Source organism: Pagrus pagrus, assembly GCF_965226575.1.
Source record: "Pagrus pagrus genome assembly, chromosome: 12".
NCBI classification, from domain to species: domain Eukaryota; kingdom Metazoa; phylum Chordata; class Actinopteri; order Spariformes; family Sparidae; genus Pagrus; species Pagrus pagrus.
In genome coordinates, this window is record NC_140196.1 from 2,183,617 (window position 1) to 2,197,442 (window position 13,826).

The window sequence follows — 13,826 nt, forward strand, 5'->3', positions numbered from 1 at the left end:
GAAGCTAAAAGTGTTAGCACTCGGATATAATGTCAGCAGTTAATGTTTCTGCAAACCACAGATACGTCCAAGGTTGACATTTGTACCAAACGGTTTGCGGGAAGTCGCTCTATGTCCATCTGTGAGCGTGGCGACCAAAATAGACGTTTTGATCCAAATCATGACTGAGTGGTTTTGGGCCTAAACCTATCCAGAACATAAGCACAGTGTTGTGACAAGAGAGAAATAGGAAATTCAACCTAAACAACCAAAGTTGCAACGTAAAGACACGTTCAGTTTGAACTTATCTGTGGTTCTGCAGAAACCTACTTCGCTAACATTTATTGGCGACAGGGTTGTTAAAGTGCACATAGGTTCTGTGTTTGACTCGTCCATTCAGCCCTTCCACCTCCAAACACAGACTCTCACTCTTTATATTAAGTCCCCAGATTTTTTTATAACGACATTCACAATGAAATTACATGCAAAAAGCTTGTGTGGACGCCGTTAAGTTACAGGCAGAAACACGCTACACCGTGCTGGACACCAGGAGCATCAGAGGCTGCCGACAAAATGAACCACGTTTTTTATTGAATGGATAATATCGGTTTCCAGACAGGAGAAGACGATGATTTCTACAGTTTGCTTTGACATCTTAAAAGTTTAGTATTAAATATATTTTCATAAATAGTCGAACATCATCAGTCAACGAATAAACATTTATACGAAGCTTGAGTTTAAAAATTCCAGATTTGCTCCCAACTTCTGATTTGGACTTTCTGTATGGACACAGTGAGTCTTCTTGGCCCTATATAACTACTTTAAACCACTGTGCAGGTGATTCTACTTTATAGTGAGATATAAAACTGCAGCAATGTCCCATAATTTTCAGTTTCCAAACCTGTCCCAACCTGGAAACCAGCGGATTCTGTTTCCACACATGTTGCTGCAGTGTACTCAGCTGTAGTTTGTAGCTCCAGTCACGTCCTGTGACGATGAACAGCTCTTTGTTTCTCTCTGCTTCCACTCTGGTCACAGTTTATTGCACATCTTCGTCAGGCATCTCTGTTTCAGATCTGTGGAGGGAGGAGGAGGAGGAGGGTTAAACCAGGTGACTGACCCTGGAGGCAGATTCTTCTGTCAGCTTTTCATGAGGTCATCTTACTTGAATATTTAAACATATTTACTGATGAGTTCAGATGTAATCCAGGATTTCAAGTCATTTTATCCATAATTATGTTTCTTTGATTTTCCTGCAGAATCACTTTTATTCTCGAGGTGCATATATTAAAGGTGGCTTATTAAACTAACTGTATATAGGTGGTATATTAAATGTACATTGGTAGTTACAGGTCCGAAGGTACTCATAATAACATTAAAGAAGCGTTGGGCTCTGTTAGCAGCTCACAGACTTGTGAAACCAACTCAACATTGTTGTTAAACTGACTATAAACACGTTAGGAGGCTTTAAACACACACAGCCTTTGTTCCTTTGGTCTGTGGACATATTGACGAGACAATCCCTTCCTCTTATTTCTCAGTTTGTACCACCTCCATTCAAAATGAGACGTCCGGGCTTCAGAGCATCGTTTTAAGCAGATGTCGATTAAATACGAGGTGTGGCACAGCAGCATCTGGCCGTTGTTTTGCTGTAGTCTACTGTTATATTTTAAGATCTCTGTCATATAATGATAAAAATAATATATTTTTCGTAGTGTTGCCAGTCTCCTGACCAAGACACAGCAAGAATGTATGCCGCTGCGACTGCTTAAAGACGTGGTGACCATCGTGATCGACATGAATATCGTGTAGATAACACATAACACCAACCAAGTGGTTAGAAAATAATAAACCACTCTTTACGTTTGGACAAATTATGACATCTAAAAGACGTCAACTTGGGCTCTAGAAAGTTGAGAGGGGCCTTTTTCACTATATTTAACATTTCATATACATGTGATTATTCAAAATATAGTTGTTTAAGAAAATATTTATCAGCTGAAACTTGTTCCTTGACATTTTAAACAACCAATCCTTTAGTGTTCTCGAGGTTTCTGTGTATATATTCAGCAGATGCAGATGAAGCTCTGCAACAGGAAGCGTTTCTGTTGTAAAATTAAAAGCTTTGCCAGCTGTGCAACATTTATTAACCTATTTGATCTCTGACTGCTTTCAAGTGTTTTTTATACTCTTTCACTCACCTTTATTTTATGTCAATTTTTCCAATCAATCCCTAAAACTGAGTGTAAAAATACACACCGAGGGCCAATTAGAGCCAGAGAGGGAGGGCTGAGATGAGGGATCAGCGCTGGATGATCGGCGATGTCAGAAGCTGTGAGAGAGGCGGCTCTCTCCGCGACCTCCTGAGCCCATTAGCTCGGAGGATTCATTGTGGCGGCTCGGCGGCTCCTGCAGAGCTGCTGCTCTAATGAGCTCTGGTAGCGACCCGAAGCAACATGGCTGACACGTCCTCATCAGTACAGGTGAAGGATGAAGAGTGCTCCCCCATTATTTCTGATTCCCACACTCGCCACTCTGTTTGTAGTCGACTGCGCTCCAGAAGCAGCAACATGACTGCCACTTAAAAAGTTATTTTTGATATTTCTAAAGCACTGGACAATGAAATGTCCTGTATTGAACACTATTTGATGCACGTGTCAGCTGCTGTGTAAGTACCTGATCTGAGGAGGTTATGTTTTCTGTCCCCTTTGTCTCTTGTGTGCAGGATAAAATCACTGAGTAGATTTCAATGAAAGGTTTGAAAAGTCAGGAAGAAGTGACTCGTTTTTGGTTTAAATCCAATGACACCATCATTTTACTGAACTGTGTTATATATAACTTAAATCTAAGGATGATCTAATAACTGAGACCTGAACAATGTGTAGATAAAATATGTGAGGCTCATTGATCTGTGAAGTCTCAATAAAGCTTCACTTCAAAACAAAATGCAGAGACTCCAGTGTGAGCGGAGTCCGGCAGCTGATGACGATCTGCTGTGACAGAACTCTCAGAGCCGCTGCGTTCGTCACCTCCGGCTGCTACAGAATCGATCGCAGCTTCCTCTGCGGTCCACTTACTTCTGGAGAAGGAGACTCTCCTGACGCGCCGACACACCTCGAACGTGTGTTTTTCGTACCAGACGTGGCTGTCGTCACAGTATCTGCAAGACAAGAGCACGACTGTGAACTGCTGAGCTGTTGATCTGCTGGACATGTAAATAATTAAGACTGATACATTTTGCAGGAAGGCGTTTGAGGCTATCCGGTCTAATATCCAATCACAGTTGTACACCTGCTGCAGGTGGACTTTACCTGTGTTTTCCTTTAAACGTTGGACTGTTGGCTCAACAAAAGGCTTTTAAACTTTGTTCCAGTCCATTTTTTTGCCTTACAAATAAACACCAACATGTGAGTTAAAGTTGTTGTAGTTATATTGACATCTATGTTTTTGACGAGTGAAAATACTCGGTGCTTTCTGAGCTAAATTCAGAGCAGATTAACATTTAAATCAGCAGACTGCATTCAGCTGAGTAATGAGTGTGTGAATATTTATCGTTTGCTCTTTGTGACATCTTTTACTGAGAAACCCGACGACCTCGGCTCTTCTTTGGCACTGAGATGCAACGACAAGCTGTCATCAAGTATCTGAACCAGAAAGTTTATGATTTTGTAGAAAAACATCTTTACATTTCCTCCAAGTGAGACATTTGATACCATCTGAGCTCAGTGAGAGCCTTGATACATAGTTTGCCTAAAAGAGTTGACTTAAACTATTTTTAATTACATGTTAATTTAACTTTGAATTCTGTTATAGTTCAACATTAAGGGTGGCAAACCTTCAAAGACCTCAAGCAATTTTTGTAACAATAAAATACGAAAAAATGTGCGACTGTCACAAATCTGCAAAAACAAGGTTAGCGTTAGCAAGATAACGAGTCATCAGCAAACTAGTGATTGTTATAAAGAAAACGACCATAATATATTAAAACAACAGAGTTCTTATAACACTCGGTTTGAAGTGCAGCAAAATACTTTAGGGTATTTTTTTTTCTTTGCTTCGTTACATTTATTGGGGTTTAATTAGAATTATGACTGCACATGTACATATACTGGATGTTTTCGTGGCTGAGACAACGACTTGGAATAACACGAAACAGTCCAGATAGGTGGATCTCTCAATGAGAAAACGCTTCTGCACTCATTACAGTTTTTACTCTTTCTCACTCAATGCTTCCACTTTTATGGCTTCACAGCATCAGTCTAATTAAAACCCCCAGTCTGCAGCAGTGTCATCTTAGGGTAGAAAATCATGTGAAGAACCTTTTCATGCGCGACTTGTGGCTGAAGGGTCTGCAGAGGCACTGAGAGAAGAACTTGCAGAGCTCGAGGACGCACGGCTGCAGCTTGTGAGCGCTGACGGTCGTCGTGCTGCTCGAGACCGAGACGTCCGTCAGCTCCGGCCTTCTCCAAGGACAACCTCTCAACAGACAGAGTGAGAGGTCACGTCAGTCACAAACTAGCTCTGAACAGCTCTGCTCCTCCGAAACTGTTTGTCTCTACTGCCAAACAAAACCAAATTAATTCAGTTAAGTACAAAGATAAAAAGATAAGGTGACCACACAGGAACATTTGAATGTAAAATATAAAACAAAGACATCATAATTAACCTTTTAAAGCCCACAGTGGTGATTTGGAGATTTTATGTACACAATAAATCATCCTCACACTCTTCAAATTCCCTCATTGTATTCATTCAGCATAATGTCGTTTCAGTGCTTTGGCTCCTGCTACAGCCGTCGCTGGTGCTGGTGCATTCTAATCATAATGCGTTGCAGGTACACAGGCTCCTAATTACCATAGAAATACATATTCAAATGTGAATTTTAATTAGATTCTTCTCCACATTCGGCAGGTCTTTGCTCATTTTGCAGTCGGCATCACAGCGATATCCAGAGCAGGAACATCCTTACGTCAAACTTAAATAAAAAAGATTTATGCTTAATTTGGAAATTAAAGAAGTTCATCAGCTCGACTCCTCCTTGATTTATTTCTGTCCATATCCACAATTCATTGGTGGAGTTTGTGTTTCACACGTGCCTCCATCATGTGTCGATCAGGAGAGAGAATGTGGAGCGTTGACATGCATCAGCACTTCAATAGAGGGAGGTACAGGTAGAAAAGGTCGACCCACAACCAAAGTTTACTGTTTCAGTGCATTGCGTGCTCACAGTCTGCTTTAATGATCAGAGAAGCTGCTTTCAATCACTTGGCACATTTAAGCAGCAAAAGCTAGAAGCTGCAGTTATAAACTGAACAGAATTGAATCTCAAGTGTCAGAAATCAATATTTTCTTAGATGGCTCTGATGGAGCTCTGGATTCATTCAGCAGCAGTGCTCCAGGACAGGAACAGGAGATGACGCTCTGATTGGTTTATTTTATGTAAAGCCCAAAATGTTAAACCTCTGACCAACTTAGTGTCTGAATATAGCCTATAGGGTCTTGCGCCGTTTACCTTAAATACCATGTTAAATGCAATTGTGTCATTGGACTTTGGACCAAAGATCATTTAAATAATGATCTACAACTAAGGCTGTAGTTTTCGACCTGATGACAGCACTAGATAAAAGTTATGCGAACAACGTAGTCCTTAAGGTACGTCTTCTGGGGACCATGAATGTCTGAAGAGAATTTCATGACAATCCATCAATAGCTGTTACCATCTTTGGGAAAAGCTTCATCACTAGACGCCAAAATCACCACCAGTTTTCTCCATGTGAACACAAAAATAAGCAAAACCTGGACATGAACTGATGTGCAGCGTGCACAGACCTGACACTGATCACTCATTTATGGCACAATGACCAAAAAAAGCTTCTCACCACACACACATATATCACCATGCACAGACTGATGCAGAGATGTGCAGCTGGCCAACAAATGCTCATTTTCCTGCACACTAATGACTCGGTGACAAATTGCACAGGATGCTCCGGCCTTCTGCTTCTGTTTGTTGCTAGGCAGATCTCAGTGCGGGAGCAGCTGCTGTTTCTGCAGTGAGCCGTTAGTGCCATCTAGTGGTCCTGCTGAGAATTAAAATATGACATATATCTAAATTGAAGTTAATACAGTGTATTGTATTCATTGACTGATAAAGAACTGGAAATGTTTTTAAAATGGGAAATGTTTCATTGTTCATGTTGCAGGTTTCGTATATGACTTGGTTTGTTATTATCTTGTTGGAAATCCTGTACGTGCTCTCACTTTAGCATGCAACCCATGGATTTATTGTGTTAAGTAAACTGATCAAATGTCTTGGATATCGGGGGGATGACATGCTTCACACATGCATATTTTCCACTGCACTGACGATGGAAGTCCGGATAATATCCCTTAATTCTCTTTTCATTAATACCACAGGAAAACCCAATGTCTTTAGATGTGAAATATGATTTTAAGCATGTAAAATGCAAAAAAACCTTCATTTATTACAAATTTATCAGATATCTTGCCTGAAATCCATGTGTTCTTATATTTATGTTATTCAGATGTTCTGCGCTCATGTTTTTTTGCAGGTACCTGCATTAATAAAAATTCACCAGTGAAATCGACTGAGGTCACTTTTTAATTTATCATTAAATAAAATATTCTATTGATATTTTCTTATCCATTGTGATGTTATTTCAAATATATAACATTATTTAATAAATAATTTTCCTTCATTTTGTTTGCAGTAAGTCTCTCCTCCCTCCTGACAGGCTCACTGGTCGTGTAGCCGCCTGATAAACGCTGAATATTTGGCCTTAATTTGCTTTTTAACCTTTGCAGCCTAAAAACCATCAAAGCTTCACATAATGGGGACTGTGCCTGCGTTACCATAGTTACTATCTTAGCCTCCTGCATGGTGCTCTCTCTCTTTTTCTTGTTCCCATGCTCACACACACACACACACACACACACACACACACACACACACACACACACACACACACACACACACACACACACACACACACACACACACACACACACACACACACACACCTTACCCCGGGCTAAATTGAATCAGTGGCGGTCGGTGTGTCCAGAAATGACAGTGAAGGGATCTGATGTGATTACAGTTGTATTCTGAGGGCAGGTCAGCAGTCGAAGTCAAACTGCTGCTGATCAGCGGAGCAGAACACGTTTATGTTTGCCGCCAACAGGCTGCTCACAAAAACAGCCTGTTATTTGTCTTGAATCCTTCGACCTGGTTTATTTATCACTACTTTCATTTTTTGGAGAGACCTGGCAAGCACAAGTCAGCCGCGCCCTACATCATACCTTGCTTTATACCAGAATAGATGACTCATAATAGATGACTTGAAACTAGCGTTTGAGGCCTGGGGTAATAAATCATGTCAGAAGTAAGGACATTTTCTCATAAGCTTACATACAATCTGTCTTTTTGAAACCAGTGGAGTCGTCCCCTGCTGGCCACTACAAAGAATGCAGGTTTAAGGCACTTCATGGGCTTCACTTTTCAGACCCAGGAGCTCACAAATCTACACGAAAAATCCTGAGGATCGTGAGAAAAGCTTAGGGCGTCTACGTGGCCTCCAAACTCCCCAGATCTCAATCTGATTAGGCATCCCTGGGATGTGCTGGACCAAGTCCGATCCATGACCTCGCAACCAACAGGAATCAAAGGATTCACCGCCAACGCCCTGGTGCCAGACACCACAGTCTGAGAGGTCCTGTGTCCAGGCATCAATGGGTCAGGACCAAGTCCGATCTATGGATGTCCCACTGATGCTTGATCGGATTGAGATCTGGGAATTTGGAGGACAGGGAGGCCACTGCCATCAAGGAGTGCAGTTGCCTTGAGGAGAAGTATCAATCCCACCATTGGTTTGTAAAATATGCTTTTCAGTGTCTTGGGTGATGTTTCCCTTTAATTTGTTGAGTCTTCATATAAACCACCACAGCACAGGACGTATATTTCACCAACTACTGTATAACAATAATCTGAATCGTGGGTGAACTGAGAAATCTTTACCTGGTTTTTCTGTCGGCTTGCTCAGAGTTGTAGTTTTCCTGTCAAGAGGCCGTGTAGTCCTTCTGGCCAGCGTAGGTCCTGCTGTGGGACGGACAGGTGAAAGACTTGTCGGATGAACCATGGAAGTCGCATGCTGGGTTGTTGTCCTTGGCTGGTGTGTAGCTGTGGTAGGCCAGGTAAGACTGATAACTGCTGAGGAGGTTGTGGGTCTGGTTGACACTGTGGTCAGCTGGGTTGGACTTGTGGTTGATGGAGTTGCAGCTGTTGAAGTGGTGAGTTGCAGGGTGGAGTTTGGTTGTGTTGACGTTAGTGGCTGTGAAATTTTTGTTGGAGTTTCTGTAGCTGTTGTCACCGGTTGTGTTGTTGGTCTTTGTGTTGTTGGTCTTTGCGTTGTGACCAGTTGTGTTGTTGGTCTTTGTGTTGTCGGCCTTTGCGTTGTGACCAGTTGCGTTGTTGGTCTTTGCGTTGTCGGCCTTTGCGTTGTGACCAGTTGCGTTGTTGATCTTTGCGTTGTCAGCCTTTGCGTTGTGACCAGTTGCGTTGTTGGTCTTTGCGTTGTCAGTCTTGCTGTTGTCGGTCTTGCCATTGTCGGTCTTGGCGTGGTTGGTCTTGGCGTGGTTGGTCTTGGCATTGTCGGTCTTTGCATTGTCACCAGTGGCGTTGTTGGTCTTGGTGTTGTTGGTCTTGCTGTTGTTGGTCTTGGTGTTGTTGGTCTTGCCGTCGTTGGACTTTGCGTTGTTGGTCTTTGTGTCGTCACCGGTTGTGTCGTCCCTATTGTTGTCTCCTGTCTGCTGGCTGTAGTTTGACTTTGCAGCACGGAGGTTGTAGGTTGTCGAGCCGTTGCCAGCGGCTGTGCCGTGGTGATCTTTGCTGCTGTAGCAGCTGTTTCTTCCATCGTTGTTGGTGAAACTAATGAATCAAACAAAGAAAACACAGTTTGCTCGACTGTCTGCAGTCAGGTGGAAGACAACTTAGCAACACTGACTGATTAACATTACGTTGATGATTCAATAAGTGTAAGTTTATTTTTCAGTCTAAAATAAAGATTTTTTTCCCCTTTTATTTATTTGTTTGTAGTGTTTTTATTTATGTATTTATTTTTTTACACAGGTCCATAATTTTCTCATAATTTCAGATCAAATAAAGCTTTTTCAAAATTCTCTCAGTTGTACATTAACCCTTTATGGGTTTCCATTTTCTTCAGTCTGTCTTTTATTAAAGGAAACCTATAATGCTTTCTCATGCATTACCTTTATTTAAGTGTTTAATATCGGTTGTTGTGCATGTAAACGACCATCAGAATTGATTCAACACATGTGCGAGCTGACCAATCAGAGGAGAGAACTATGAACCTGAAAACGAACATCATGCTCGCCTTTAGATGATGGTTTCTGTGTTTTTCCCCAAAAGTCTGTCTTTGTTTGAAAAAGCTCTAAACTTTTTCATGTTCAAGTACAACATGTCCTATGATACCGGACCTTTTTAGAGATTCTGGTGACTGTTTTTAACATTTAATAGTCTGTAATACAAATAAACTCAGAGCTTTATACTGGTCTCAACTTCTATAACCACTGAAATACTTTTAGATGCCAATTCACTGCAGGAAGCAGAAAATAACAGAATGAGCTGAAGCTTAAATTTTACGAACCAAACATGAACGCCGGCCTCCTGCAGAGACTCACCATGTGCGGTCGAATGGACTCTGCTGGTTAACATGGAGCTCATCCCAGATGGAGAGATGTGACTCAGATTCGTGGGAACTTGGTGCCATTCTGAGGTTTTAAAATAGATCATCAGAATCAAGAATTAAATCGTCCTGAAGATGACAACAGATGCTTGAACGAGCTTTATAAGGATGATGAGTTACTCACCAATAGGCAGTCTGATGGAAGAGACGTTGCCTACTTTAAAAGGAAGAAGAGGAAGGAGGAGGAGGGAGTGAACACACTGGAAGAAGTTTTACACTTTGAAGATTAAAATCTCAAACACAGGACTGCACCACCGATCTGAAGGCCTATTCATTGCTAATTTTGCACCTAAAGTCCTCCCTTCATTCTTTAGTAAGTAGTTCAGGTTCAATCACGAGCTGTTGCTGCCATCTGGTGGTTTTGCTGCATATTATCAGTGATAAAATCAGTGTGCGTCGTAAACAAACCTCTGTGTGGTCCTTCGACGATGGTCTGGTTGAAGAGCGGAGTGATGGCGTCGACCTGCCACAGCTCCGACACCTCTCTGCCTGGACAAAACACACAGCACGCTCACACGATGACTCTGAGGAGCATCGTTTATTTTAAAGAGAAGTCGAGAACCGATCCAGTGAGCTGCACTTACCCATCTTCCCTGCCATCACACAGATGTAAATACAGTCCGAGTTGTTCCTCTGGCTTACTGAGACACGCAAAACACAAAACACAGAGGAAGTAAACAATCACAACATGAAGAGCAGCTGGTAAACTACAGGGAACATACAGATGTTTGACGGATCTTCAGTTAACATCCACCCACCTGATAATATGGAGGCAGATTTAAAGAGCTCATGAAGGTAACTTGTTGAGTTTCCCATCACATCCAACAGGATGGCCGTGAAGTCTGCAGAAGAAAATCAAGTAAGAGAGAAAATAAGTAAAAACTTTAAAACACAATCAAATATTTGAATTCTCTACCTGTCAGATCGTTGGTCTCGTTTGTGACGCAGTAGCAGAATCTTCTCCTGAACTTGTTGCTTTCTATACTTCTGATGCTGGAAACTGCAAAACATAATAATACAGGAGGAGATCACATCAGTTCAGAGGTTCTGAGCGCTGTATCGTACGCAACTGGACTCGCTTCAGGTTCTTGAGGACGTTTCACCTCTCATCAAACAGGCTTCTTCGGTTCTGACTAACTGGAGCGGAGCTGCAGGCTTTAAAACCCTGTATGGATGTGTTTTTACAGAGTCATTTATAGGGTCACATGTGAACCCTCGACCAAACACGACATTCATGTGAGACTTGTGGGCTCCGTGGGCCCAGGTGGGAGAGCTTTTTTTTCAATAGCATCGAGGTCACGTGACCCACTGACTCAAGTAAAGACCAGCGTCTGGATCCTGCACTTTGTGAGCTCAACATCCACCCAGCCACCACACATGGTCCTATAATAATCCAGATTGTACACAATGTGACAGTGAAATGTGATGTTTATCACATGCAGTTACACATTCAGACCACTAGATGTCACTCCTGACAAAGTTATATTTATCATAGAAACAGCTCCTGTAACAATAAACTGAGATCCAGGACAAAGTGAGGCAGACCTGTGAACAGTGTTAACACTTTTCTCTCAGCTTCTGAGGAGGAAGAGGTGTGAATGGAGGCAATATTTACTGTTGTAGACCAGCAGGGTGAGTTTATGGAGAGCCAGAGAGCTGTAGGACGTCACACTGAGGAGGGAGAAGAGCTGACGGGAGCCTGCAAGGGACAACCGGAGACACAGGAGGAACAGTATCAAAGGTAGAAGGTCCAGTATCAGGAGGTAGACTTTCAAAACCAATTCCAATTCACAATAATCTTTTATAACAATCGATTTGGTTTCTTATCCTGAGGAGTGGCTGAGGCTCCTGACAGTCATGGCACGACGAGCACCTTGAGGAAATACTGTGATGCAACGTCACAGTTTCAATAGTCAGAAAACCTCGTGACACCTCGTTCTGTATGATGCAGAGACTTACTTTGTTCATGTATGTTCAGAAGTGTCTACATGTGCAGACACCACTGGAGGTCAGTGAGAAAGCAGCTGGCGTGTTTTGAGCGGACTGGTCCTTTAATGCTGATGTTTAATGAAACTAAACAGTCCTGCCTGCTGTCTGACCTCAGACTGGGAGCTGTGGTGTAATTATGACACACATGAAAGATTTACAGCCCAGAATTGATCCGCACATGAATGATATTATGACAACGTACCCGATTGGCTTGTATTTATTAAAGTATTGACCAGGGGAGTGAGGTCGATGGCAGCTGGGTCGATGTGCTCTGCTGGGATTTCTGGGAAATAAAAGCAGACAGTAAAGTCAATGGGAGCTTATTGTGGTTTTAATCTCTATTATGGAATTAGCAGCATCAGCAGAAAGTGGCTGTTTAACTGCAGGATGTACTTAAATGAATGGAAATGAACAGTTACCCAGAGGACTCGGTCCCTGGGGGGGGACTTATCTGAATAACATGAGGGCAGCGTGGGGGTGAGTCTCATATATCAAGCTGAAACAGGCTTTTTATTAAATATTACTCAGATATCATTCAACTCTGATAAGATGGAGACAGTCCCTGAAGGCAGCTACACAACCAGACATCTTTTAATCATCTTTTCTTCTCTAACGTTCCTTCTTAAAACCTGAAAAAGAATAAATTTGTCACCGTTATTACATAATTATCTGTCATCTTCGTATTTCGAAGCAAATCCAAGCCAGGATGACAACATTTGAAATATTTTTTGAAAATAAGCTACTTTGGCTCTGATGCAGAATTTAATCTGCAAGATGACTAGTAACTAAAGTCATCAGATAAATGTAGTCGACCAAAAAGTACAATATTTGTCTCTGAAATGTAAAAAATAAATTGGAAATATTTGAGTAAAGTACAAAAACCTCAAAATTGTAGATAAGTTAATATACTTAGTTACGTCCCATTTCTGTGTGTGTGTGTGAGTGTGTGTGTGTGTGTGTGTGTGTGTGTAACACAAAAACAATCGTGACCAGGCAGAGCGATGGAGCGAGGATCACCTGTGGACTCCAGGATGTCTCGTTTGTGTCTCTCGTCCTGCCGTCTGTCTCTTAAAGCTGTCGGGAAATAAAATAGAAATCTGCATTTAAACAAGACAAAGATTATTTTTCATGTTTTGTCTTCGCTCTGAATCAGCTGTTTCATTCGTGTACAGGACTATTTTTTCTAAACTTGCACTCCTGCATTAGTTCGTCTTCCATGTTCATGATTTTGTGACGAACTTTGTCGTAATGTTTTAAATGTATCATTTTAATTATTATACTTTATCTAAACCACGAGGACCACAGACCTCCAGCACACAGATGCATGACACTGCCTTACATGTTGATGCAACCTGTAAGAAAATATGAATTTAGGAAACTACTGTATAAGACGTGTTTGTACAGACCGACCTTGGCTGAAGAGGACGAGGAGTAAAACTGTAGAAACACAGATTATGAAACAGAGGCGTGGATGCTGTGCTGCTCTCTGTAAACCAGCCATGACCCGGCTGAGACAGCGCTGTGAAGTCAGACACACAGACTGGTTTCAGCTGCTCGTCCCCAAAGTGGAGTAAATCTTTTAACCGTTGACAGTAATTCAAAAGAAAATGCAGAAATGTTGCTTGGTAGCTTATTTCCACTGACTACCATGACATGTGTGGACCTGTGAATATGAAGTGTTACCAAAAAAAAGACATAGACAAGGGGACAAAATACAAAATGACGGCAGAATTTCATACATTCATTTGTGCTGTTAAAGTACATCATTTCCCATGTTTCCTGTCTTCTGTCTTGTGAAATGCCATTACATCCCCACAAGTCAAAATATATGGATATAAATAAAATTCAGGACACTCACTGGATGCTGATGTCTTAATTGGACAAAATGTGTTAATTCAAGGGTACAAATGACAAAATCGATGGAATAAAATGAAAAATGAAAAAGCACAAGGCTCAGTGTGACATTAACAGAAGAAGTAGTATTTCTTCAACTTTAAATGAGGTGAACAGAGACTCACACTGGACTCAAAGTTGGTTCAAATGTTAAACTATCAGTGGATCAAACTGTCAGACACT

The 13,826-nt window shown here is 41.6% G+C and overlaps 1 protein-coding gene across 1 annotated transcript; it reads right to left on the reverse strand.

The window, feature by feature from the left end:
• Positions 1–548: 548 nt before the first annotated feature.
• Positions 549–13,251, reverse strand: hhla1 (HHLA1 neighbor of OC90; the record flags this gene model as incomplete). Its single annotated transcript, XM_084370010.1, has 14 exons — positions 549–1,055; positions 3,057–3,139; positions 4,299–4,455; positions 8,015–8,923; positions 9,697–9,786; positions 9,886–9,918; positions 10,170–10,250; positions 10,346–10,402; positions 10,520–10,603; positions 10,678–10,761; positions 11,377–11,460; positions 11,953–12,033; positions 12,768–12,824; positions 13,161–13,251. 14 exons carry the CDS (start codon positions 13,249–13,251, stop codon positions 1,012–1,014), a joined length of 1,935 nt encoding a protein of 644 aa, XP_084226136.1. The 3' UTR covers positions 549–1,011.
• Positions 13,252–13,826: the final 575 nt, after the last annotated feature.